This window comes from Ammospiza caudacuta, chromosome 6, assembly GCF_027887145.1.
Source record: "Ammospiza caudacuta isolate bAmmCau1 chromosome 6, bAmmCau1.pri, whole genome shotgun sequence".
Taxonomy (NCBI): Eukaryota; Metazoa; Chordata; class Aves; order Passeriformes; family Passerellidae; genus Ammospiza; species Ammospiza caudacuta.
In genome coordinates this window covers 62671092-62694436 of record NC_080598.1, presented here as the reverse complement: position 1 = coordinate 62694436, position 23345 = coordinate 62671092, and the positions used below count along the sequence as shown (strand labels likewise).

Sequence of the window (23345 nt, the reverse complement as noted above, 5' to 3'; positions counted from 1 at the left end):
GGCAGAAACTTGGTGCTGTGCTGTAGTTCAGATGTGCAATGTGCTTTCTCTGGGAAACCTCTCCTCCTACTAACAAAGGAACAAAACCCCCCCAGATCTCTAGTACTTGGAGAACTCCCTGCTGTAACAATCACAGATTCCAGCTTTTCCTTCTGCCTGCAGCAGGGGCTCCTTTCATTGGGAATTCTGGTGCTGGGTGCACTTTCTGGTCCTCCTGCTCCTTGGCTCTTGTGTGGCACCTGCCCTGATACCTGGATGCTCGAGGATGCAGTGTGGGTCCAGCAGGATGAGTGTGGAGTTGCCTTGGCTCTGTGGTGTGCTGGAAGCTTTCCTATCAGCTGTGTGGAATTTTTCCCTTGCAGGAGACTCCTTGCAGTGCTTTGCCTGCCCTGCTGCAGCCCTGGCCTCTCCCAGGGCCGTGGGTTGCTGCTTTCCAGGGGAGTTCAGAGCTTTGTGTCGGATGAACGGCGATTCCTGACGCTCAGAACGGGAGCACAGAGTGTGGCAGAGTTTCCCTGGATCCTTTCCTGTCCTGCAGTGCTGTGAGCCTGACCTCAGCCTCCTGCTGCAGCCCTGGCAGGGTGGAAGGTGGCAGTGGAGCCTGGCCAGGGCAGCAGCTGCTCCAGGAGCCCAGCAGAGCATGGCAGCCCTGCCTTTGCCCTGCCACCTCCCTCCTGTCCCCTCTTGGTGCTGTTCCTCTGCCCTTCTCAGGGCACGCATGGACTCCTGGCTCTCACCATTCCAAATCTGACCTGGTGCCACCTTCCCATGGGGTCACCTCTGCTCAGACCCCGAGGAGCTGCTGGAAAGGGCAGGGATGGGGTGGCCCATCCTGTTCTCTGTCCTTTGCTGCTGGATCGAGGTGTGGAACGCTGCTGGCTGTGGGGCCAGGCCGAGCCAGCCACCCCCACCTGCCCCGGGCTCGCAGGGAGTGACTCACAGGTTTGGAGCATGAGGAGGACAAAAGGGTTTGAAGGCTTTTGTTCTTGCCTTTAACAGTGGGAGAAGGAAAATCAAGCCCTGACAGCCTGAAATGTGGGTTTGGTGAGCTCAGGCTTTGCAGGGAGGTTGAAAGGATGTGCTGGGTTTATATTTTGCCTTCACCTGCTCCTGCCACCCACCGGGTGTCATCCACCCCTCCCGGAGCTGCTCAGCCTCCCTGCACTGCAGACACGATGACAAGCAGGAGGAATGAAATTAGGAATCTCACAGAAGGGTGTGGCCGCCTTGTAACCGGGAAGAGGAAGAGCAGATCCCTCCTCAACCCCTGACTTCATCCCCTAAGGGGGCTCGGGTTCTCCCAAACCCCTCTGCTCCCTCAGCTGCACCTGGAGCAGCAGCACAGCCACCCCCAGGCTGTTGTTTTGCCAGAGCCATCGGCATCAAAAGCCTTCAGCTTCATTCTGATGAGGGGAAAAGGGAAAGAAGCTGCTTTCCTGCTCCCCCACACAAGACCCTGGAAAACTTGAGGCTGACAGCAGCAAGGAAAGTCCCTGCGAGGCTGGAATGGAGTGGCAGAGGAAAATATTTTGTAATTAGATAAGGGGCCAGTGAGGTCATTTTACTTGGAACAGGGTGTGAGATTTTGGTCACCTTTGTTGAACAAAGGGAAAAATGAGGATACAAAAATATCATGAGGCTATTTTGTTCCTGGAGCAGGTAAAGCTAGAGGACAATTTGCTGTCCCTACCCCATCCCTGCCCTGCCCCCAGGCTGCCTGGGGAGCGTGGGCTGGTTTATACATCATGTATTACATTGTCTGAGGGAACTGTCCCTCCTGACAGCATTGCTGTTAAAAATTGTTTCACAGAGCAGGATTTTACATCCAGAAATGAGTTGGTTCTGAGTGTTGCCATGCTGAGCTGCCTGCAGGCTTTTTTTTTTTCCCTGTACCATTGTAAAATGCAGATTTCTGTTTCCTTAAGGGATGGTTCAGGGAGAAGCCAAGTCTGATGAATGTCAGGGTTTTGGGTTTTTTTCCTAAGAAGCAATTTAAAAAAAAAATAAAATCCAGTGTTGGATTTACAAATTTCAGTGTTTAGAACTGAGGATGAAGGACTGCACCATGTGCTTGACTTCCCTGCCTGGGAGCATTTGGAGTGTCTGGACTGAATTTCCAGATAGGCCTGCAGAGAAGTTGTAACAACATTTCCATTGTCCATAAGCTTCCAGTTTTCATCAAGCTCTGGGGCTCTCCTGGCATGGACAGCCCTGTGAAAGGGCAGCTGCCTGTGCTTGGGCTCTTGCTCCATCCTGGCTGTTCTGCAGCAGCTTTTCCCTTTGCTGGGCCCTGGTCCCTGTGGAGAAACCCTGGGCAGCTGCAGCAGAGCTCAGTTCCTGCTGTTGGACCCAGGGCCTGCAGAGGCTGCCCTGTGCAGCCCCTGGAGCTGTTGGGAAAGCCAAGGAAAAGCTCCAAGGGCTGGAGCCAGGCTGGGAGAGCTGGGGGCGCTCCCCTGGAGAGGAGAAGGCTCCAGGGAGAGCTGGAAAGGGACTGGGGACAAGGGATGGAGGGACAGGAGCCAGGGAATGGCTCCCAGTGCCAGAGGGCAGGGATGGATGGGAGATTGGGAAGGAATTCTTCTTTGTGAAGGTAGGGAGACCCTGGCACAGGGTGCCCAGAGCAGCTGTAGCTGCCCCTGGATCCCTGGAAGTGCCCAAGGCCAGGCTGGACAGGGCTTGGAGCCACCTGGGATGGTGGAAGGTGTCCCTGCCCATGGCAGGCGGTGGAACAAGGTGATCTTTAAGGTCCCTTCCAACCCAAACCATTCTGGGATTTCCCAGCTGCACAAAACTGCCCTGACAGATTCAACCTGAGGCTCAACTGCCCCTTCTTGCACGGTGGGAATGGTGCTGAAGCCTCACCTGGGGCTGTTTCCCAGCTGCCTTTGGCTGCTCCAGGCAGTCCTGGGCTAGGGACAGGTGGGGACATTTTCAGCTGCTCCCCTGCCACAAACCAGGGTGGGCAGAGGACAAAAGCTGCTGGTCCTGCCTAAGCAGACTTGGCCTGAGCATTGTCTGCAGGGGCTGAGCCAGGCCCAGACCTGGCTTTGCCCGTGACCTGGCTGTGCTGTGACCAAGGCCATGAAGTGCCAGCTGTGTGTGCAGCAGCCCCAGCTGGCTGCTGCTCCCAGCCCTGAGTGTCCAGCACCAGGAATCACAGAGCCATCGGTGCTCCCCATCCCATAACCACAAAAAATGGAGTGGGAGGGGTGGTTTGTCCTCCATTGTGTGCTCACAGCAGCCTGTGAACCACCAGCGCCCCTGGGCAGAGCCTGCTGGGCCCTTTCCCTGTCACTGACACTGACACTGCTTCACTTGAATAACTCCATCCTCTAAAAGATGGATGGGCACCTTCCTGCACCCTGAAATAAGCCTGTAATGAGGAGCTTTGCATGCAGAAGGAATCCCCCACCTGCAGAAACATCCCCTGCACACCCAAGAGGTTTACATGTACACTGAGGGATGTGCGTGTCTGTGCTGTGCAGGACTCCACCCCTGCTCCCATGGAGATGCAGTTATTTTATGTAAGAGTATTTTTTATAATGGATATTGCTTATTCCACCTCTGTATGATTGCACTGTAACAGGTCTGGTCCCTGTGATGCTTCCAAGGCTGGAAATTCTTGTGTACTTTGCCCAGCATGGTGAAAAACAAACCACACAGAAGTAACAGTCATAAATATACAACTTTAAAAAAAAATTACTGTTAAAGATTTATTGCAATAATACAATAAAATTTAGAAGAAAAAAAAAAAAAAAACAACCCAAAAAAAACCCCAAAAAACCAAACCATTTGTGTTTAGTTACATCTTAAGTCTGGAAGTTGTGAGAGGGGGGCCGTGAGTTTCCCCAGGTGACAAGGCCACCCTGGGTGTCCCACCCTGACCCTGCACAGGCACCTGATTTTCAGCACAGGGCTGGGCCCTGCAATCAGGCTCCTCCTTGGCAGCCCAAATTGGCCACCCCAGGTCACTGATCACCACCAGAAATCCTGGCCAGAACTGAAATTCCCGTGTTCATGCTACACAAAAAGTTTTGTAAACTCTCAGCTGGCTGCCTTCAAATATTTATAATTATGGATATTCCTACCCTCCCTCCCTCCCTCACCCCCCCCAAATAACCTGGGAAACGAATCCTGGTGATTGCACTCAAGGTTTGGACACACACAGTTCTTCCTCAGCTACACATGTGCAAAACACTTTTAAAAAAACCACCACAACCTTGTGTTCTGTTACAAAAAAAGGTTCCATGAAAAGCCCCACCCCAACACATTTGAACACCCCCACGGTGCCCTTGTGCACTCTCAGAGTATGACACGGTTGCAAATAAATTATTTTGGAAAACATGGATAGGAAGAATATGGCTTAGAAAAGTTCTTGTGTTGGATTTTCTTTCCCCAAGTTCAGTGACAGTGCACGAAGCCGAGTCATGGCCTGACCTTGCGGGGCTCAAAGCACAAAGGCAGCAATGAAAAAGGGACTGAAATGCCTATTAAAAAACAACAACAAAAAGGTATTTAGATGGTGGGGTCCAGTGCAAAATCCACGGGGAAGCAAAGGGGCTGGGCTGTGAGCCCAGGCTGCAATACTGGCGTGTGCTGGTGGCTCAGAGCTGTGAGTGCTAAAGTGCTGAGAGCCAGGAGAGCCCAGCCTGGCAGTGGGGCTGGGGCACGGCCCCCATCAGCTGCAGCAGCCCAGGGGCCTGGGCTCTTCTAAAACAAACCCAGCTCTGGGAGCAGTGGCAGGAGAGGCTGGCGTTGTCTGACAACGTGTGGAGTTAAGGGTCTTTGGTTTAAAAAAAAAAATAAGAGAAAAAGAAAAATGAGAGGAAACTACTGACAAAGGATGCCCGGCTCAGGGCTAAAGAGAAGCAGCTGCCGTGGAGGGGTGGGTGGCACATGGGTGTCACTGCCACCCCTCCTGCGTGGGGACAGGGGCAGCACTGGCCAGCCTGGAGAGGGAGAGAGAAATCCAGCACAAACACCCTGTGAGGTGCTGGGAAAGCCAGCCCTGGAGCTGGGAGCAGGCAGGTTGTGGCCTCTGTCACCACGCTGTGTCCCCAGGAGCTGAGGGGCAGTGCCAGAAATCCTCAGGAGGCTCCTCCTTGGCTGGCCCTGTGGAGGAACTGTCCCAGCCCTAAATGTAAACGTTGGAAGCTCTGCTGAGCAAACCAGCCCAGGGTGTCCCATCCTGCAGGGCAGAGGAGGAGGAGGAGCCCTTGCTCACCAAGTCAGCATCCACCTCCTGGGGTTCCAGGAGCCAGCTGTGCCAGGGGAACCAAACCAACTTCTTGGCAGTCAGTAAACAACAAACCCCACCACGAACATACAGTAAAATAGGGTTACAAACACATGTAGTGTGGAGAGCACGTGACTTCACCAAACTGGCTTGAAATGGGGTTTTTCTAATGCTAAAAAGTGGCAGCATGGTGTGGTAACCGATGGATATTATTGCAACAATGCAATTCTGGATCAGCATCCAATGTGGGTCTAGCAAGAGAATGTCCAGTGTTTCTTTGGTGTATGGTATTAAGAGTACAGAGCCTGTGTGCCTCAGCACAACACAAAACTTCTACACCTACCAGTGGAAACAGCATGAAACAAGCCAGTTTTCTATGGCAAAACTGGGTAAAGATTCACAACCAAATCTAAACCAAGAGCAATTTGCTGTGTGAATTCCCTGTCCATGCTGATCATTTGTATTAAAAATATGGCAACAGAGATTAGAAAACATGTTAAAAATGCATAATTTTCATGTCCTGAATGAAAAAAATTTAGAAATACGCATTTTTGCATTATGCAAGACAGATTTAAAACACACACACACACAAAGGAAAACCCTGTAAGGAGTTAAGAAAGTGGGAACTGCATTTGCACCGCTGTCCAGACCGCACCCTGAGCAGCCTTCCTGATCCAAACACTCCAAAATCTGATTCTTCTTCAGAAAGTAGAGCTGGAGGTCGCTGGGTCCTTTGCCAATCCTCGATGCAGACAGAACCAAGACACCAAGTGCCCTGGCAGGATCCGTGGGCAGCACGGAGCTCGTTTACTAAACGGGGCCCTCACAGTCGTCTTGGGGAAATAAAAAGGTTTTCTCTGTTTACAAAACAGAAGTCTGACCTTTCCTTTGTTCCAGGCACTACTTAACTGAATAGGTAAAGGTTGGTTAGAGCCCAGTCAGGGAGGGGTTGCTGGCACAGCCCCGCTAGCGGTGCCCGGTGTAGGCCTTGAGCCACGAGGTGACCGAGGCGGCGGCCGACGAGATCATGCCGCCCGCGCTGCTGCTGGCGATGGGCTGCGACACCTGCGTGCTCTGGCTCTGCAGCATCTCCACCTGCTGGGAGGGGATGTCACAGAACCTGGGGCTGGGCAGGTTCTCCCAGTCCGTGCCCAGGTCCGTCTCCTCGTCGCTCACGCGCTCGTCGCCGCTCTCGTCCGTCTCGCCCGCCGCGCTCGGCTCCACAAACTCCATGGAGTCCTCCAGGTCGGCGCTGATTTCAAAGGGGCCGGACCTGTGGGGAGGACACCATCAGTGCCTCTGCCCTCCCACCCACAGCAGCCTGGGCACAGCAGAGATGAAGTGCCCTGTCTCTGCCAGCTGGCAGAGGGAGCTTGGTGTCACCCCCTTGGATGTGACACAAACACTTGGCCCAGGAAGGGACAGGGTTCCAGACCACGGAGCAGGAACACAAACTTGGTGTCACCCCCTTGGATGTGACACAAACACTTGGCCCAGGCAGGGACAGGGTTCCAGACCACGGAGCAGGAACAGTGGGAGAGCAGCTCTGCTCTGGCAGGGACAGAGAAACACAGAGCAGAGCAGAGCAGAGAAAGCTACTGGTGATAACTCAGGGCTTCACTGAGGGGAATCCTGCCTTGATGTGGAGCAGCTTTAATTTCCAACACCAGGCCCAGCCAAGCCAAGAAAGCTCAGCTCTGTCAGGCTGTACCTGCACCTCCCAGGTTTGGCACAACCCAGCAGTGGAGACTTCCCACTCTGCCCCAAGCAACACCTCAAGCTTTCTCACTCTGAGGTTGGCCAGACACTGAACAGGCTGCCCAGAGAGGCTGAGGGGTCTCCTGTGGGGACACTCCAAACACAGAATCACAGAGTGGCTCAGGTTGGAAGTCACCACAGGGGCTCATCTGGTCCCATCTGCCTGCTCTAGCAGGGTCATACCAGGGCACAGAATTGGGTCTGAAATGGGTCACAGATGGCTCTGGAATGTCCCCAGTGAGGGAGGCTCCACACCCTCTCTGGTCTCTGCTCAGGGCTCAGTCACTGCACAGGGAAGTTCTTCCTCACGTTCAGGTGGAATTTTGGGCATCAGCTCCTGCTCGTTGCTCTGGTGCCATTGCTGGGCCCCTGGAGCAGAGCCTGCTCTGTGTCTGAGCCCTCCCTGCAGGCAGGGACAGTGGGCAGTGCTCTGAGCAGGGCCATGGCTGCATCCCCAGGGTCCTGCAGGGTCCCAGCTGTGCTGTCACTCAGAGTTCCCTGCTGCCACTGCCTGGTGGGAGAGGCGATTGCATCCTGCCCATCCCACTGCTTTGGGCTGCCTGTATTCCAGGGAAAAAGTGAATTCCCCACAACAAGCAGAGTCCCTGACAGAGCTCACTCCAAGCCACAAAACTGCCCTGTGAACATGAGCAGGAATTTGATGGAATCATGGAATCATTTAGGTTGGCAAAGACCCCCAAGATCACTGAGTCCCACCATTAAACACAGACAAGAGTTTATCCAGCCTCAGTGGGAGAAGGAGCCTTAAGCAGTGATTTGTCATGGGAAATATTAATCCAGATAATTAAAGCTTGGTAAAATTATAAGCATATGAAACCAGCAGCATATAAAGGAAATTGTCAGGCAACCACAGCTTAGGTATCTAAAGGAAAACAAAGAGAGCTGGTTGCTGCAAACTTTGCAGCCAGCTGAGAAATGAAAGGCAAACACTCCTCTTTCATCATCTGGACAGCAATGGGAGCTCTGCCTCCTGGCAAAGCCTCCTGCTTCACAAGGCAACACAAGAAGGAGTCATCGGGGTTGAGGCCAGAAGGGACCATTAGATCATCTCCAGTGACCTCCTGTCTAACAAAGGCCCCTGAGTCCCACCCTCCTCCCTGTCCTGAGCCCAGCAACTCCTGCCTGATGATGCATCCATCCCAGGAACTCATCCAGCCTCGAGAGGATGACAGAAGGAAACTGAATCCCCACCTTCATTCCTGTGGGTAATTACTGTCTCTGCTAAGTGCATGTGCCTCATTTCAAGCAGCTCAGGCTCTCTGCTCCCAGTGGTGTCTGTAAAGCCTCTCAGCAGCCTGCTGGGTATCTTATCCAGCTCTCCTGTAACCCTTCCTTTTACTCTCTGCACCCAGCTGATGCATGGGGAGCTCTGGGACACCTGCACAGGTGCCCACTGCAGCCCTGCACCCTTCAGAGCAGCTGCTTTCCTTTGAGGACACAGCTCTCCATCCTCTGGCCACTTCCAGCACTCTATTTCAGGCAGCAAGCACAGATTTTTGTCAAAATCTTTTACAGAGATGTGGCTCCCCATGTCTGTGGGCTGGCTCAGTAGGGACAGATCCAGAGAACACAAGGAAGTGGGAACAGGCAGCTCCTCTTAGTGGCACTGCAGGTTTTTGAATAAAACCAGATCCATACAAGAGAACAAAGCAGAAAAGCAGATTTCAGAACATCACTCACTGTGTTTAAGGGGGGAATAAAACATCAGGCACATCAAACAAATATTTGCAGACTGTCTTGGGCACAAGTGACTTGTGTCTGGGTTATCCCAATGGGGAAATCAGTGTTGTTTGCTTTCTTATATTTAACTTGTAAAAAAAAGAAATAAATTATTAAACCTGGTGTGTGCATGCCAGAACTGATGTTCTTTTCATCACGTTCTCAACTAAGAGAACAGTTGTCTTTAATCTTAATTTACATATAAATGAGTATTGTTTAAAGGGTCAGCTTTGGTCTAGGCAGTTCATTGACTGCAAATATTCTGGGAAAGGTTTGCCTGGGATTCTTTTCAGGGTTTGTATTTCTGGATGCTCTCAGGTATTTGCATGTTGGCAAGGTGTGGGCAGGGTCACACTGGGAGCATGGCAGAGCTGCCTGGAAAGGAGTTCCTGCTCCTGGCTGTAGGGGAAATGAGTCCATCATCACTGCAAAGCCTCCAGCTGAGCCTGCCATAGGCAGGAGCACAGCAAACACACATCTGTAAATTTAATTCCCTACTCAGGAGCCCCTTTTTCTGTCCAGTCTTTCCTCCTCCTGGACCTACCCTGATTTCTGTGCTGAGGACTGATCTATAGGCACACCAGAAGAGAATTTCCCTCACAAGTAACAAGGCAAAGGCATCAATTCCAAAGTTGATATTTTGCTTTTCTTACCTGCCCAAGTTCTCGGTGTCTGGGCTGACCAGGTACATAAGGTTCCTGAGGGTATGCAGGGGGTGCAACAGATCTAAATTTACATGCTGACATGGGGAAGGGAAAAAAAACAAACCATGATCAGGTCCTGAAGGAAACCAGCAGGCAGAGCTGATATTTAAAAAGCTATTTAAAGATATGAAATGTGCATCCCCCTACCTGAGAGAAGCAGAGGTGAAGGATGTTAGCATTCAGCTTTTTCACTGCCCGTGTGAACCTGTGTCTGCTGAGATTCTCTCCACAGAATTCACTGTTAAAACACCACACACACAAAAACACACAGAAAACAAAATGCTGTGAAAATACAGCATTTACTGGAGGCATCAGCATTCCATGCCCTGGCTTCCTAACAAATCCTGGAGTAAAAATCCTCGCAGCGAGCACTTGTTCAAAGTCTGCAGCCAGTTCTAGAGTGCTGAGGAGATTAATTTTAAACCTAGCAGGACTGTGAGCATTTTATCAGCAAGCTCTGCTTGCCCTGGCCTCACCAGTTTGCACAGGACAGGTGGTGGGAACTGTAGGGAACTCAGATCCACCTGAGCCAAACTGTTTCAGATCTCCTTTAAAGTCTTGCATCACTTCCTGTTCCCAACCTTTTCCTTCTGTGAGGGCTGAACACCCAAACAAAATCAGAGAATCACAGAAGGGTTTGGGTTGGAAGGGACTTTCAGATCACCTGGTTCCAACCCCTGAGCCACAGCAAAAAGCTGAAACCCTACACAACTTTTGTGCCCTCAGTTTGACAGCCATTATTTTAAAACACTTTAAACAATCTCAGCAGCACATCTGAAACCCGTGGTGCAGATCCCAGCTGCTCCACACAGACACCAGAATTCTAACAGTGCTCTGTTATGGGGTTTGCTCCTAGGATTTTTATGCCATTGGAATGACACTGCTGCCATGCCATGTTACAGCACTTGTCCCACAGCACAGGAGGCAGCAGAGCTGTTCAGGAGCTGCTGGACTGGGCTGGGATTCTGTGGAGCACAGTGAAATGAAAAGTGCCATTTGTGCACTGCCATATTTCATCCTGTGAGGATGCTGAATATGTCAATTAGAGAGGTGTTATTTTCAACTCTGATGGCTGCTCTCCCTCTCAGGAAATAAAAAAGGAGGGAGGGACTGTTAACTGTGGTCTAAAATCCTGCTAGCTCTCTCCTCAAACAGCACAAAAATCCACAAGCCACCTATATTATCAAAAGCTGCTCCAATTAATGACTTTTTTGCTCAAACTAAGGTCACAGATTCCCCTGCTGTGTTTTTACTTGCCTGTTGCAGAGCTTCTTGGGAAGATTTACATCAAGTATGAGAGACAAAGTGTTAACAAGCTGAGTTGCATAGCACAATGCTGCACTGATAGTATGAGCAGGGTTATTATGTTCCATATCTGAAAGAAATAAAAACAACATGAAATCTTTGTTTTAAATGAAGTCTTGGTGGGTGTGTTAATATGTTCCTGGAGTCTACTCTGGAATATGTCATTTCTAAGCAAGGAGAACAGCCTGAATCTAGCAATCATTTCCAGTGAAATCTGTCAGAAGTTGGAAGAAAATAGTAATTCTTGGAATTCCTGTTAAGATGATGACATGTGAACTGTGTCAAAACTGTGAATAATTAACTTCCTCTATTTCACTGTGCTGTGCATCCCAGTGAGAATTTCATGCAGAAGAAGATTTCAGCAGACCAGTCATAAAATCACAGAATGCTTTGGGTTGGAAGGGACCTTAAAAACCACCTAGTTTCAACTGGGCAGGGAATCTTCTCCTAAAATCCCTAATCTGGCATTTATTTCTGGCTCAGGCTGAGAACAAATAGACCAGTTTATTGCTCCTCATTGCCTTTTGTTGGCACCCAAAGTGTCCCAGCTGCCTAAAACCATGCCTTGCCCCTTACCAGGTCCCTGTGTAGTCTTCTTCTCCTCCACCCAGCTGTAGTAAGCAGAGTAGTCGCCGTTGTTGGGGAGGATGATCCAGGGCCCCGTGATGCTGATGCTGGTGTCCCCGTTGTGGTCGTCGCACACCCACCTCCCCGACAGGTACGTGGTTCTGCGTGCCTCCGCCAGCTTGCTCACAGTGCTGGAGGTCATGGCATTGTCACTCTCTGAGGACACGTCTGCTGGGTCCCTGCAGGGCCCACAGGGGGTGCAAACAAGTGGTTGGCAATGGAATCAGACACACACTCGGCAGGCACTGAGCTGGGTTTCACCCAGGGCAAAGTGCCAGTAGGAACGCTCCTGTAAAAGTCCTCAGTCCCAAAACTGCTGTCATTTGTTCATTGTAGGGTTTTTGTTTGGCTGGTTTTGTAGAATCCAGGAATGGTTTGGGTTGGAAAGGACCTTACAGACCACTTCTGCAAAAGTCCTCATTCCCAAAACTACTTTCATTTGTTCATTGTGGGGTTTTTAATTGGCTGTTTTTGTAGAATCCTAGAAAGGTTTGGGTTGGAAGGGACACCTCATCTCATTCCACCCCTGCCACCTTCCACCAGACCAGGCTGCTCCAAGCCCTGTCCAGCCTGGCCCTGAACACTTCCAGGCATGGGGAATCCATATTTTAAGGAACTTTAACACTGGAAATGCAGCTCATATCTCTCAGTGGGGAGATGCAAGCACCTCCAGATTCAGATGTTCTGGGGTTTTTAATTGGCTGGTTTTGTAGAATCCAGGAATGGTTTGGGTTGGAAAGGACCTTATAAACCACTTCTGCAAAAGTCCTCATTCCCAAAACTACTTTCATTTTCTCTGGAATTTTAATACCTGTTTTTGTAGAATCCTAGAAAAGTTTGGATTGGAAGGGACACCTCATCTCATTCCACCCCTGCCATGGGCAGGGACACCTTCCACTAGACCAAGCTGCTCCAAGCCCTGTCCAGCCTGGCCCTGAACACTTCCAGGCGTGGGGAATCCATATTTTAAGGAAGTTTAACACTGGAAATGCAGCTCATATCTCTCAGTGGGGAGATGCAAGCACCCCCAGATTCAGATTCTTCCATCCTGGACCTCCATTTGTGTGTGAGACCACAACTCCTCCTCCTCACAGACCCTAAGGGAGCCAGACCACCTACCTCAGACTGACACAACTCCCTTGTGGGTGCCTAAAACCAAGCAAAAGGATCCCAAAAGGACAAGCCTGCCATACCTCATGCTTGTCTTCACCTCCTCCATGGGGAAGATGACCGAGGTCAGCTCCAGGATGTGCGCGCGCCGCAGGTTGGCCAGGTGCTCGTACTGCGTTTTCAGCTCGTAGGATTTCTTCTCCACCAGGTCTCCCAGCTTCCTGTTGTGCTTCTGGATCTTCTCCTTCTTCTCCTGGTGCCTCTGAGCCCTGCGATAATGCTTCTGGTTCTCCTCTTTAATCCTCAGCAGCCCCTCTGTGTCTGTGAGAGCAGCAGCAGATGTTATCCCTTGAAAAAGGAGCTGGGAAGGGCTTGTAGGAAAAGCTTGAGAAAAGCTTTATTAATATTTATGGAAAACAAGATCTGTGGCAGCTTAAAACAGAAAACCCTGCTAAACTATGAACTTCTTCCAGCTGCTCAGTGGTACAACTTTTTAATCTCCTCTGGAGATCTCCGAAGAGACTGCAACTGGGATTATTCTTTCCCTATCTTTTACCCAGCTATTTCTGGATTTGGAGCACAAAAGCCAAGATTTCCCAGTTTAATTAAACTCCTGAGCTAATCATCCTGACAGAAATAGCCTGACTGTACATGTTTGCATCGTGCTGGCCAAAAAGCCCTGCCCTGCTTGCAGCCAAAATCAAGTGCAGATAGCATCTTCACTCACCAGTCCTGGCACCTGTGCTGCTGCTGGTGTGGGTTATTTGGGATTCTCTCATGGATCCCAACAGTGCAGCTCCTTGTTCCCACAAGGGAACATTTGCTATCTCCCCATCCACTCACAAATGGGAGTTGTGCTCATGGGCTGAAGGGCTGCAACTGCCTGGATTCACTCCACATGTGAGGCTTGGAAAAATACCCTGCAAGAGCATCTTAAAGCATCCCAGGCTGGGCCTGATGATCTTAAAGGTCTTTTGCAACCTTGATGACCCCAAAATCTGTTAATTCAGATATAAAATAAGTGGCTGCAGTAATGAGAGTCAGCCACTTCTGTCTTTTAAAAGCACAGGGAAAGATTTCTTGTGCTCTCCCCAAATTCACATTTAAAACTCTCCCTGTGCCCTAGTCTGAGGTGTGCCTGCCCCTGCAGACACAGAGGCTGCTCTCTCTGAACATCAGGAATTATTTCCAGTCATCTGATCTGCCGCAATCCATGGTGTGTCTGGTAGGAAGGAAGATCTGGTGTGTGGGAGATGCAAAGTCCCAAATTAAAGGAGGTGAGAAAAGCTCCTCCATGAAGATAAGAACTAATAATCCTCAGGTTTATATAATATAAATAAGTGACCCCTGATAGAGGAGCAGTAGAAAAATCCACTTTTCTCTGAGCAATGCCAGAATCCCTATGTGTCAGCTATAATTCCCTTCCCTTTAAGCAGTCCTGTAACATCAACAGAAAATCAATTAACACTTGCAGTCATATTCCCAAACTCTCCCTTTGCAAAAAGAACAGGAGACAGGATGAGGAGGAAAAGGTCCAGCTGTTCCATTTTCACATTCATGTTTGACTTGAAAGGCTACTTTTTCAGAGTGAACTCCCTTCCCTGCAGGTCCAACAGCAATTATTTGGGAATAGGGGAGACACTGCACTGAAATTTCCTCTTCAGCAGTCCCAGTGCACACACAACTGTCCTGCCCTCCGCACAGCACCTCTGCTTCATGAGGGGATTAAAAATCTGTCCCCAGGAGAATTTCAGCACACCACTGTGTCCCACACACCTGCACTGCCTGATAAATGCAAGCCCAGGCACACTGATCTCTGCCCAGAGAGCTCTGCCAGGGATTTGCAAGCCTGTCTCCTTGAACTGCTCTGCACAGAAAGAAGGCAAACACACAGATTTTAAAACATTATTTTAAGCACCACCAGTTATTGAGGTCTCCAGGAGAGTCAACTCCAAAAGCAGGAACCCAGTGTTCTAGAAATGGTTTTTATTTCAGAAAATTAAACTGTGCCACATCCAATAGCAGAGAAACAACCTTTTCACACTTTTTAAAGTGACCAAGTTGGATCCTGGTCTGTTGGCTACTCACAGCTAGAATTCATTCCTGGTCTCTCTCCAAAAGCAACTGAGCTAACAATAGGTTAGTTGGGCAATAGTCAGCTCAGTTTTTAGGTTACATCTGATCAAATTCACTGTGAGTCAAGAGAAGTTGCAAAAGTTGCAGATAATAAATTCCACAGAAGAGTGGGAAAATGGAGAACTCCACTCCCTGGTTGGTCCTAACTCTGCCACCTCCAGAGCAGAGCATTTTGAGAAGAGGTGACTAATTCCTGAAAGTCACACTGATTTCCTCTTCTCCTTCCTTCACAGGCAAAAGACAAAAAGTCATAATCTAATCTCCATAACAATAATCTTCTACCCACTGAAAAGCTTGTTTTTCTTCAACTTCCTCTTCTCTAAACCAAACATGAATTTTCTAAGCTGTTCTATTTCATTTCCAATGCTCAGACTTTCCTCAGATGATTTGTATCTTTCTTAAATTGTTTAAATTGGACACCAGGCTTCCACTGAAGCAACAACAACACCTGGCACAGCAGGATAACTGCTTCCATCTTAAATACAGCACTTATATTAGTTAACCCAGAAAGAGGCCTGAACCTTTCTGGAGCAGCACAGGATTGATAATTTTTATTTAATTTGCAATTCCCCAGATCCCTTCCTGCCAAATCTCACCACCATCCCCCATTCTGGGTTTATGTTTCTCTTTACAACAATGTGTACCCTGATTTTGTCCTTTCCAGATGATGCTGTCTATTTATCTGCATGTTTTGATTTTGGTCCTGGTCTCCACAGAAGTCATTTCACCATCCAGCCTGGCTTCCTCCATTCCACCCTCTATTCTGCTGAGCTATTATGGGAAATACTGCCAGGAACTGGGCCAGGAACTGCTGAGCTCCACCTGCCTCACCTCCTCAGCTTGACCAGTGCCACCACTCTTTGAATGAAGCTTTTCTAACCTTTTGTGATGATGACCTTGCAGGGGTTATACCCACAGCAAATTTTGTTTGCTCACAATTTCAGGCAGTGCCCAAATCCAAGCTACGTGCAGCTTCTGCTTCATCCTCCACTGCAGCACCTGATCCCCACTGAGGGGTTGATTTGACATGGATATCATGACATAAATAACAAAAGGTGGATTTGACATGAATACCATAACCAAGTGATGGCTGTTTTTACCTGTCAGTTACCAGCAGAGCCCCCTGGGTGTGTGACAGGATTCCTGTGCCATCACTCTGAGGTTCTGCCTTGCTGCACCCTTTGGAGGCAGGAACTGTTCTCAGCTTCCTCACACACCCTCACAGGCTCCCAAGTGCTCCACAGACCACCTCAGCTTCTTCCTTGGCTTCCATAAAGCAAACCAATGTGTAGCTATCTGTTTCCTCTCCTTAGCCTGCAACTGAGTCCTCTCATGATGTCAAATTTAACCAGGCTAAGCAGCTGATCCCATTGTCTTTGCAGGAAGATGAAGCAAAGGCAGCACTGAATGAATGCTCAGACTTTTCTGCACTGTTATTGCTCTTTCCTGTTAATTAACACACTTTTCTGCTCCCTCACCTTTTCATCACCCATTCATTATTGTTACTACCCATCTCCTTTTTAATTGAAAATAATTTTGCATCTCAGCCTTTTTGATTTTTCACCCCAAGCCCGTGCTAATCCTTTATGACTCTTCTCAGGTTCTGCCTCTGCTTCCACTCTCTGTATGGCTCCTCTTGAATTTCAAGCCATAAAAATATCCCAGATTCAATCAATATGCTTCTGAATATGCTTCCTCTACTTCCCTTGCATGTGGATTGTAAGGAGAGCTGCACATTCTCTTCTGAAAAATGACCCTGCAAATTTAGTGTAAAACAATCTGATGGGTTTCAAAAACTGAAGTTTTTGAATGGAACCTACATCTTAATTTCAGTGACTCTTGCTCAAGTAGGACTTTAGGATTTTCAGACAGGTGTGGGTTAAAATTCAGCAGTTTCAGGAAATCTGTGACAGCTGCAGAGCTGTTTGCTCCTCCTTATCAAGAGGAAGTGATCAGAAACACTACACTGAATAAAGCCATCTCTGGGGACACAGCCAGAGTCACAGGCTGCTAAGCATTTGCTCTTAAAGCTGCTGCAAAACCATCTCCATCCAGCTGAATAATGTCTGCTGTTTGCTAATTAAAACCCAAGCATAAAAAGGCCAAAATCCACTCACTGATTTGCCTTCAAGTTGATTTAGGAAGCAACTCTTTGGAAATTCACCATTTTTTAAAAAAACTAATGCTCAAATTCACCTCAATTGATTTTTCACTCTTAGGCACAGGGAGATTTTCCACATCACAAAAGCACAGACATTACTCACGTCTTGTCATTTCATCATTTTCCTTGCAAATGGTCTGTTTCAGCTGCTCAATCCTCATCTTGCAAGACATTATTTTCCATCTCTGAAAAAGAACATTCAGCAACTCTAGGGCACAAATGACTTCAAACATGCTGAACTAATGATTAACAGCAAAGCCAGCAGCTTTAGTGCAAAAAGTAGCAGGATGCTCTTGAATGGATCAAAGAACTAAATATTTCATACAGTGTTTTGTGCACAGAAGAATGCCACAAACAAAATGGTGCTTAGTATAAAGTGAATCAGTAAAAGAAGTTATTGAACAAATATCTAGTGAGAAATGAAAAATTCAGACAGCTTGGAGCACTCTGCTGGCAGAGCCCATTTCAGTTTTGCTTACAACAGGCTCTTTGGTAAAGCAGCACAACGCCCTCAAGGTAAACTGTAACTTTAAACTATGAGATCTAGGAATTCAGAGAGTTTAAAAACCATGGGACACTTGGAGCAACTCACCAGCTGATCAGTTATTTCTTTCCCTTCCATGGCCTTCAAAACACTAGAGGAAAAAAACATGATTGAAAATTTTATGACTATCTGGACTTCATCTGTCTGCAGCAACAGTGTGTTAAAAGAGACTGTTTCCTTTTATGAGATCTCTTAGCTTTTATATCAATTTAATAAATACAACTTACTGTTTTTGGAATTCTCTCTGTTTGGTTTTAAGATGCATCAGCCTTTCTTTCTTGTCTGAAAACCTGGAAGAGATTAAATTCTTTTATTGATATTTTGTACAATTACAGCACTGTAAGTTGTATGAAAAAGAGAATAAAATTGAAGCCTGGAGATTCTCCAAACCTCAGCTATCTGTCTTGATCTGGGGGAGTTAATGGCTAAATGTGTAAAACTCCTGCAGAATTCTAGAGCATGAGTCTCACTGGAATTGCAACAGAGCCTCTAAGCTGGAGAAACATCAGAGTGTTGAGCTATCAAACAAATAGCAAATTTCTGCTATTTCTAGATTTATAGCTTAGCAAGAGCAGTGTTTAGTGTGTTACAAAAAACATGGAGTACTTTAAAAGGCCTCCAGTCACTGGAGAAATGAACAGCACTATCTCACACAGCCCATGACCCACATGTCTGCTTCAGCTCTGCTGCACTGGACTCCAGGGTATGGGAACTGATCAGAAAGGAATTTTTTCAGACTCATCACCCTGTGTTTTCACCCTTTCAGTATACAGAAGCCACGTTCTGCCCCCTTATTGTTCCACAATTCATTCTATTTTTCTCTGCAACACACAGAATTGATGATTTCATCCTACCAGAGCTGTGACATTTGGAGATTCTCCATCCCTGCAAGTGTTCAAGGCCAGGCAGGATGAGGCATGAAGGTGCCCGTGGCAGGGTTGGAACTAGATGGTCCTTAAGGTCCCTTCCAACCCAAACCATGTGATTTTATGATTTACCTTAATTTCATGGACATTTAAGCTTTATTTAGAAAGAATAGTACAAAAAGGCTTGACAGGATGACATCTTGGATTTCCCTCTCTATTACTCTGTGGATTTGATTTCAGGCAGAACTTCAAAATGCTTCAGTTTTTTCCTTCAAGTGCTGAAAGCTTGGTGACTACCTTTGGATTCACAGTGTGTGTGACCACCCTCCCAGATGACATTAGCATTACAACAACAAAACCACTGGCTGCTGCTTTTGTAGCCAAGCAAAAGAATCTGCTTTCCTTCCAAAACAAACCCAAACCAAATGCAGGTGCTTGGCACCAAAGCCAGAGGCCACACGTGAGCTGGAGGAATGTGGTGCAACTGGAGGCCAGCTGCTCAGCCCAGCTCATCCCCTCTTCCTGTGTGTCCTCACCCCAGGAGTCACCCTGGAAATGACAAAAGGCCCTGCATGAGCCTCCTGTTTACCAGAGAGCAGAGCACACCTCCTGCACCCCGACCTTTGGCTGCCACCAGAAATCCCCTGGCCCAGAAACGCAGAGCTCACCCAGGCAGAGCACTGGGCTCACCTGGCAGTTCTTGGTTTCTGAGCTGGATTTGTGGGCACAAACCCTGAGTGAACAGAATCACCCAATCCTGCCCATCACAGCAGCAAAAAGCTGAATGATCTGCCAAAGAACAGAGGAATAAATGAAGTTCTGGCTGTGGAGGGAAGACAGAAGTGTTTGTGGAAGAAATTGCAGCTCACCACGCGCTCCGGCAGCAATGTCAAACAGCTCCTACCAACCCCTCCAGCAGCCTCCTCCCAAGCAAACATTTCCACTGCTTTATATAGCTCTGATTTCAACTGCACTGCATTCTGCAACTCCTCCTTCTTTATACATCTTTAGCCTTTCAATTTGGCAAAGAAACAAAACTTGGGATGAATTATTATAGGAACTCCCATCAAATGTAAATTGAGAGGAGAGCACATCTTGAATTACCCATGGAATGTTTCTCTTTCCTCAAGTCTTATCACATTAAGGTGAGATTTTCTGTGGTTGCCTGGCTTATTTCCACATGTTCATGATTAGAGAGAAGCAACCAGAGAGAGGGGCTTCTACATATTAATCTACAGGAGTTGATTAATGCTGAAGGAGCTGAGGGCACACTATTCACTATAACTGCTGAAAAAAATCACTTTTCCCAACCAGAACCCATAGCTTGGAGAAATTAGCCCGGCTCAGACATCACAATTACACTGAGTTTGGCTTTTGCCATCTGCAGATGCACAAAGCAAAGCCATTCAGCAGTCTGGGGAACACACTCTGAGAATTAATGCACACACCAGGCTGGAGGACACTCCCAGGAGGAAGGAGAAGCTCTGAGCTGAGACCAACACCAAGATGCCAGCTTGGCTTTTGAACACACAACACATTAGTCATGAAAGGAAGGATGGCAGTGACTGTTCTACTGCAGGACTTCTGGACTACTCATCCTTAATTGTAGCTCTCCTGAAGTCATTAATCTTAACAGCTCCTCAGTCTCTCCCCCTCACAGATACAGGGTGTGATTTTTGCCAGACAGATGAAAAACTTCCAGTTTTACTGCAGTTCTTCTAAAAGTTAGCTCACAAAATAGTCCCGTGAAATCTGAAATAATTAGAACATGAAATGGTTTGTCTTCATATAAGGAAAATTCACAAGAAAATTCTAAAAATAAATCACTGTTGGATAGAAGGAGTAATGCTTGGTTTCTTTCTATTTAACCAGGAAGATAATGATCCTTTTCCTCCATCTGCAACAGTTCAAAAAGACAAATGGGAGGCCCAAGTGCCCCCAAACACTTCCACATTCTGAATTTCTCACACTGAGCCACTCAGCAAAGCCCCTGCTATGACACTCCTCCAGCAGTGGCCAATCTAAAATTAACCCAGGCACTACTAGAAGGCATAAAATAAATAAACAAACAAACAAGGGTGGCTGTAAACAGCAGCTGAAAGGCCCTGCAAGTGAACTGCACCTGTCCCTGCATGGGTCTGCCCTGGGCACCATTTCAAACATCTCCCCCTCTCCCAGGGCTCACACCACAAGAAATTCAGAGACACCCACACAGAGCAAACAAAGAAAACTGACCCCTTCCCCACTCTTAAATCATTAATTCCAAATATTAATTAGAGAATGCAAACAAAATGTTTCAGGCATGGTTTAAACATAATCCCATTATCTTCAAAACCCAAGCTTTTGTCCCTACACAGAGTTCCTGCAGCCACTGAGGATATTTAGGTTGCTAACATTGTGTTATTCACACAGGAGTGCTGTTCCTTTAATTCATTAAAATAAATTTGGCATTTTTAACGAATTGCACTACTGCAATTAATTGATGGAAAAGTTCTGAGCAGCAGGAGAAACAAAGCCTGGGGAAATGGAGTGTGTAGGAAGGCCCCAGGTTAATACAACAGCAGTGACCCCCAGAGATGGAACCGTGATGTCCGGGAAGAGAAGGGGGAAAAAAGACCAAAAAAAAAGAAAAAAAAAAGAGATTTAATCCTTGCAGTTAAAAAACACAAGGTAAATATACAGCCTTTCAGACAAATGGGGCAGTGAAAGCTTCTCAGGAAGATGCAGTGACAACTGTCAGACAGAAAAGCTGATCCTGTCTCATGTGAGAAGATAAAGAGGGTTTTCTCTTACACTGCTGCTTCTGGTACTTTGGCTAAAGCTGCTTCTTTATGACTTCATTTTCCTGATGGGCAGAGACTTCTTAAGCCTTGGTTAATACAAAACAACAGGGCTTCAACTCTAACAAAGGCTACAATTGAATTTCTATAATTAAACCTGATGTTTAGCCAAAAACTTAAGGCTGCAAAAGAGAACAGGAAAAAACCCAAACTTGGTTTATATTCCAAGCTCCATATCCAACCTTTTAATAGAATCTGCAGAAAACCCCAAGCAGTTCTCACACAACTCCACGTTTCCCACCTATTTTAGCCAGGCTAAATCCAGTTTGTGGTTCTCCAACACAGCTTTTTTTTCCATTAAAAAAGGGAACAGACAGACAGACTTCAGTGACAGACTAAAGTCTGAGATCTTCAAGCTGACTCACGCTGGCTGACAGCATTTCCCCACCGCCGTGGGTGCTGGTGGGTGAAAGGCACCACTGTCCCCGTGTTCCTGGGGACACAAGGAGCCTTTGGAGCGAGGACACGGCCACCCCACACCCTTCCCAAAATAGCCCCAGGAATCGCTCCCAACGAGGCACCAGGAACACGGTGCCAGCCAAGGATCAGAGCCCTTCCAGACATGGCCCTGGGGACTTTTGAAGAATCTGGGCTGGACAGCAGCGCTGGAGGAGCCACCTGAGTCATTCCAGGAGGGAATTTGTTTATGGGCACAGCGCTCACCCACGGAGAGCCAGCGCTCCTCTTGCCACGCCATGAACTCAAGTGGATACTTTTTTTGTCCACGTTTATGGGTATACACACAAGAAAATGTTTATTTTCTTTCTTATAAACCTTCCTAACTTTGCTTAACGGTTTAGAAAACGACTATTTCAAGAAGTGTTGACGAAAAGAGGTAAATCGTATGAAGCAACACCGAACGGGTCTCTGTGCCCTGAACTGCCTGGAGCTTCTGTGGCTACATCGCCACCGACACATCTGCACCTGACCGAGTGTTACTCGGGGTCACTCCTTAATTATTATTATTAAAAATATTATTTCAAGGCTCGTACCGAGGGTCCTGTGTCCGCCCCCAGTCTCAGGGTGGGCCCGGCGGCCCCCGGAGCGTTCCCCACCCACACCCTGAGCCCCCCGAGCCCCGGGACAGCGGGGAAGAGGCACAACGCGGCCCCCATGCCCGGCCCCGAGGCACAGCGACCGCAGCCAGGCAGGGAGAGCCCGCCCCGCTCCCCTCAGCGCCGCCGGTACCTCTCGGAGTCGCGCCCGTCGAAGAAGACGAAGTCGCCGCTCTGCACGCACTTGGCGCAGGTGAGGCGGCGGCGCGTGGTGTTGCAGAGCGGGCACCGCTCCACCGCCACGTAGAGACCCTCGGCGTCCTCCTCGGCGCCGCGCAGAGCCCCGGGCCCGGCGGCGCTGCCCCCGCCCGGCCCCGCGGGCTGCGGCCGGCGGCCGCTGGGAGCCGCCATGTTGGGGCCGCGGGTCACGTGGGACGCTGTTGCCGGGCAGGGCATTGTGGGAAGGGGCGCTGAGGCGGCGGGAGGGAGCGGGGGAGGGCGCGGGAAAAATCTTGATTTTTAATAAAAACTTCGCCCTTGGCCTTCTGCGGGAGGAAAGGGAACACCGCTGGGATCGGCACAGAGCGACGGGGGTGTTGTATTCCGGTTCGTGGGGCTTCACAGCGGGTAGCCGTACCATAAGCAGGCAGTAACGCTGCTGTGGGGACTGCGGCTCCCAGCGAAAGCGCGGTCGTGTATTTACAGTAACATCCAAATCGCTTTGTCCAAGCGGCAAATACCGAGGCGCATCCTGAAAACCGACAGAGGGAGGTTGCCACAACCCAGCCTCCATGGTGGGGCGACGATGAGGAGTTTAAGACAGAGGATGAAGGAGGGTTGAGGAGAAGGGACCTTAAAAATCATCCAGTTCCAAGCTCCTGCCCTCAAAAGGAGCCCCTTCCACCATCCGAGGGTGCCCAACCCCTGTCCAGCCTGGCCTTGGGCACTTCAGGGATCCAGGGGCAGCCACAGCTTCTCCGGGCACCCTGTGCCAGGGCCTCACCACCCCTTTCTGAGTAAATATTTTTTTCCTGCTAGCTAATATTTCCTAATAGGAACCTACTCTCAGTTTGAAGTAATTTCCTCTTCTGTCTGTAGGCCATTAGAGGAGACAGAGGCCACAGAAGACAGAAAACTTAAGCAATACCCCCACATGCCCCTTCCCAAAAGAAACACAACTGCAACAACGCATTACCACACATTACCTTTTTTTTTTTTTAAGAGCAATTCCCAGCCTCTATTTCCCCCCTTCCTAGTGTTATCAAACACTCAGCAGGAACAACACTGTGGAGGTAGAACCAAGATACCAAGATTGTTGTTTTT

At 48.5% G+C, this 23345-nt stretch overlaps 1 protein-coding gene across 1 annotated transcript; it reads right to left on the bottom strand.

The window, feature by feature from the left end:
* Positions 1-3749: 3749 nt before the first annotated feature.
* On the bottom strand, positions 3750-22433 carry ATG14 (autophagy related 14). Its single transcript, XM_058807227.1, has 10 exons — positions 22216-22433; positions 17549-17611; positions 17370-17412; positions 16881-16962; positions 12564-12801; positions 11320-11549; positions 10696-10813; positions 9586-9676; positions 9388-9473; positions 3750-6509 (listed from the first exon to the last, which is right to left on the bottom strand). Exons 1-10 carry the CDS (start codon positions 22431-22433, stop codon positions 6203-6205), a joined length of 1476 nt encoding a protein of 491 aa, XP_058663210.1. The 3' UTR covers positions 3750-6202.
* Between the last annotated feature and the right edge of the window lie 912 nt (positions 22434-23345).

Coding starts and splice junctions, on each gene's coding strand:
- ATG14 (XM_058807227.1), bottom strand. CDS start 22,433: ATGGCGGCTCCCAGCGGCCGCCGGCCGCAGCCCGCGGGGCCGGGCGGG. Junction 10,814..11,319: donor GAAGACTACACAGGGACCTG/GTAAGGGGCAAG, acceptor TATTTCTTTCAG/ATATGGAACATAATAACCCT. Junction 9,677..10,695: donor CCCAAGAAGCTCTGCAACAG/GCAAGTAAAAAC, acceptor GTGTTTTAACAG/TGAATTCTGTGGAGAGAATC.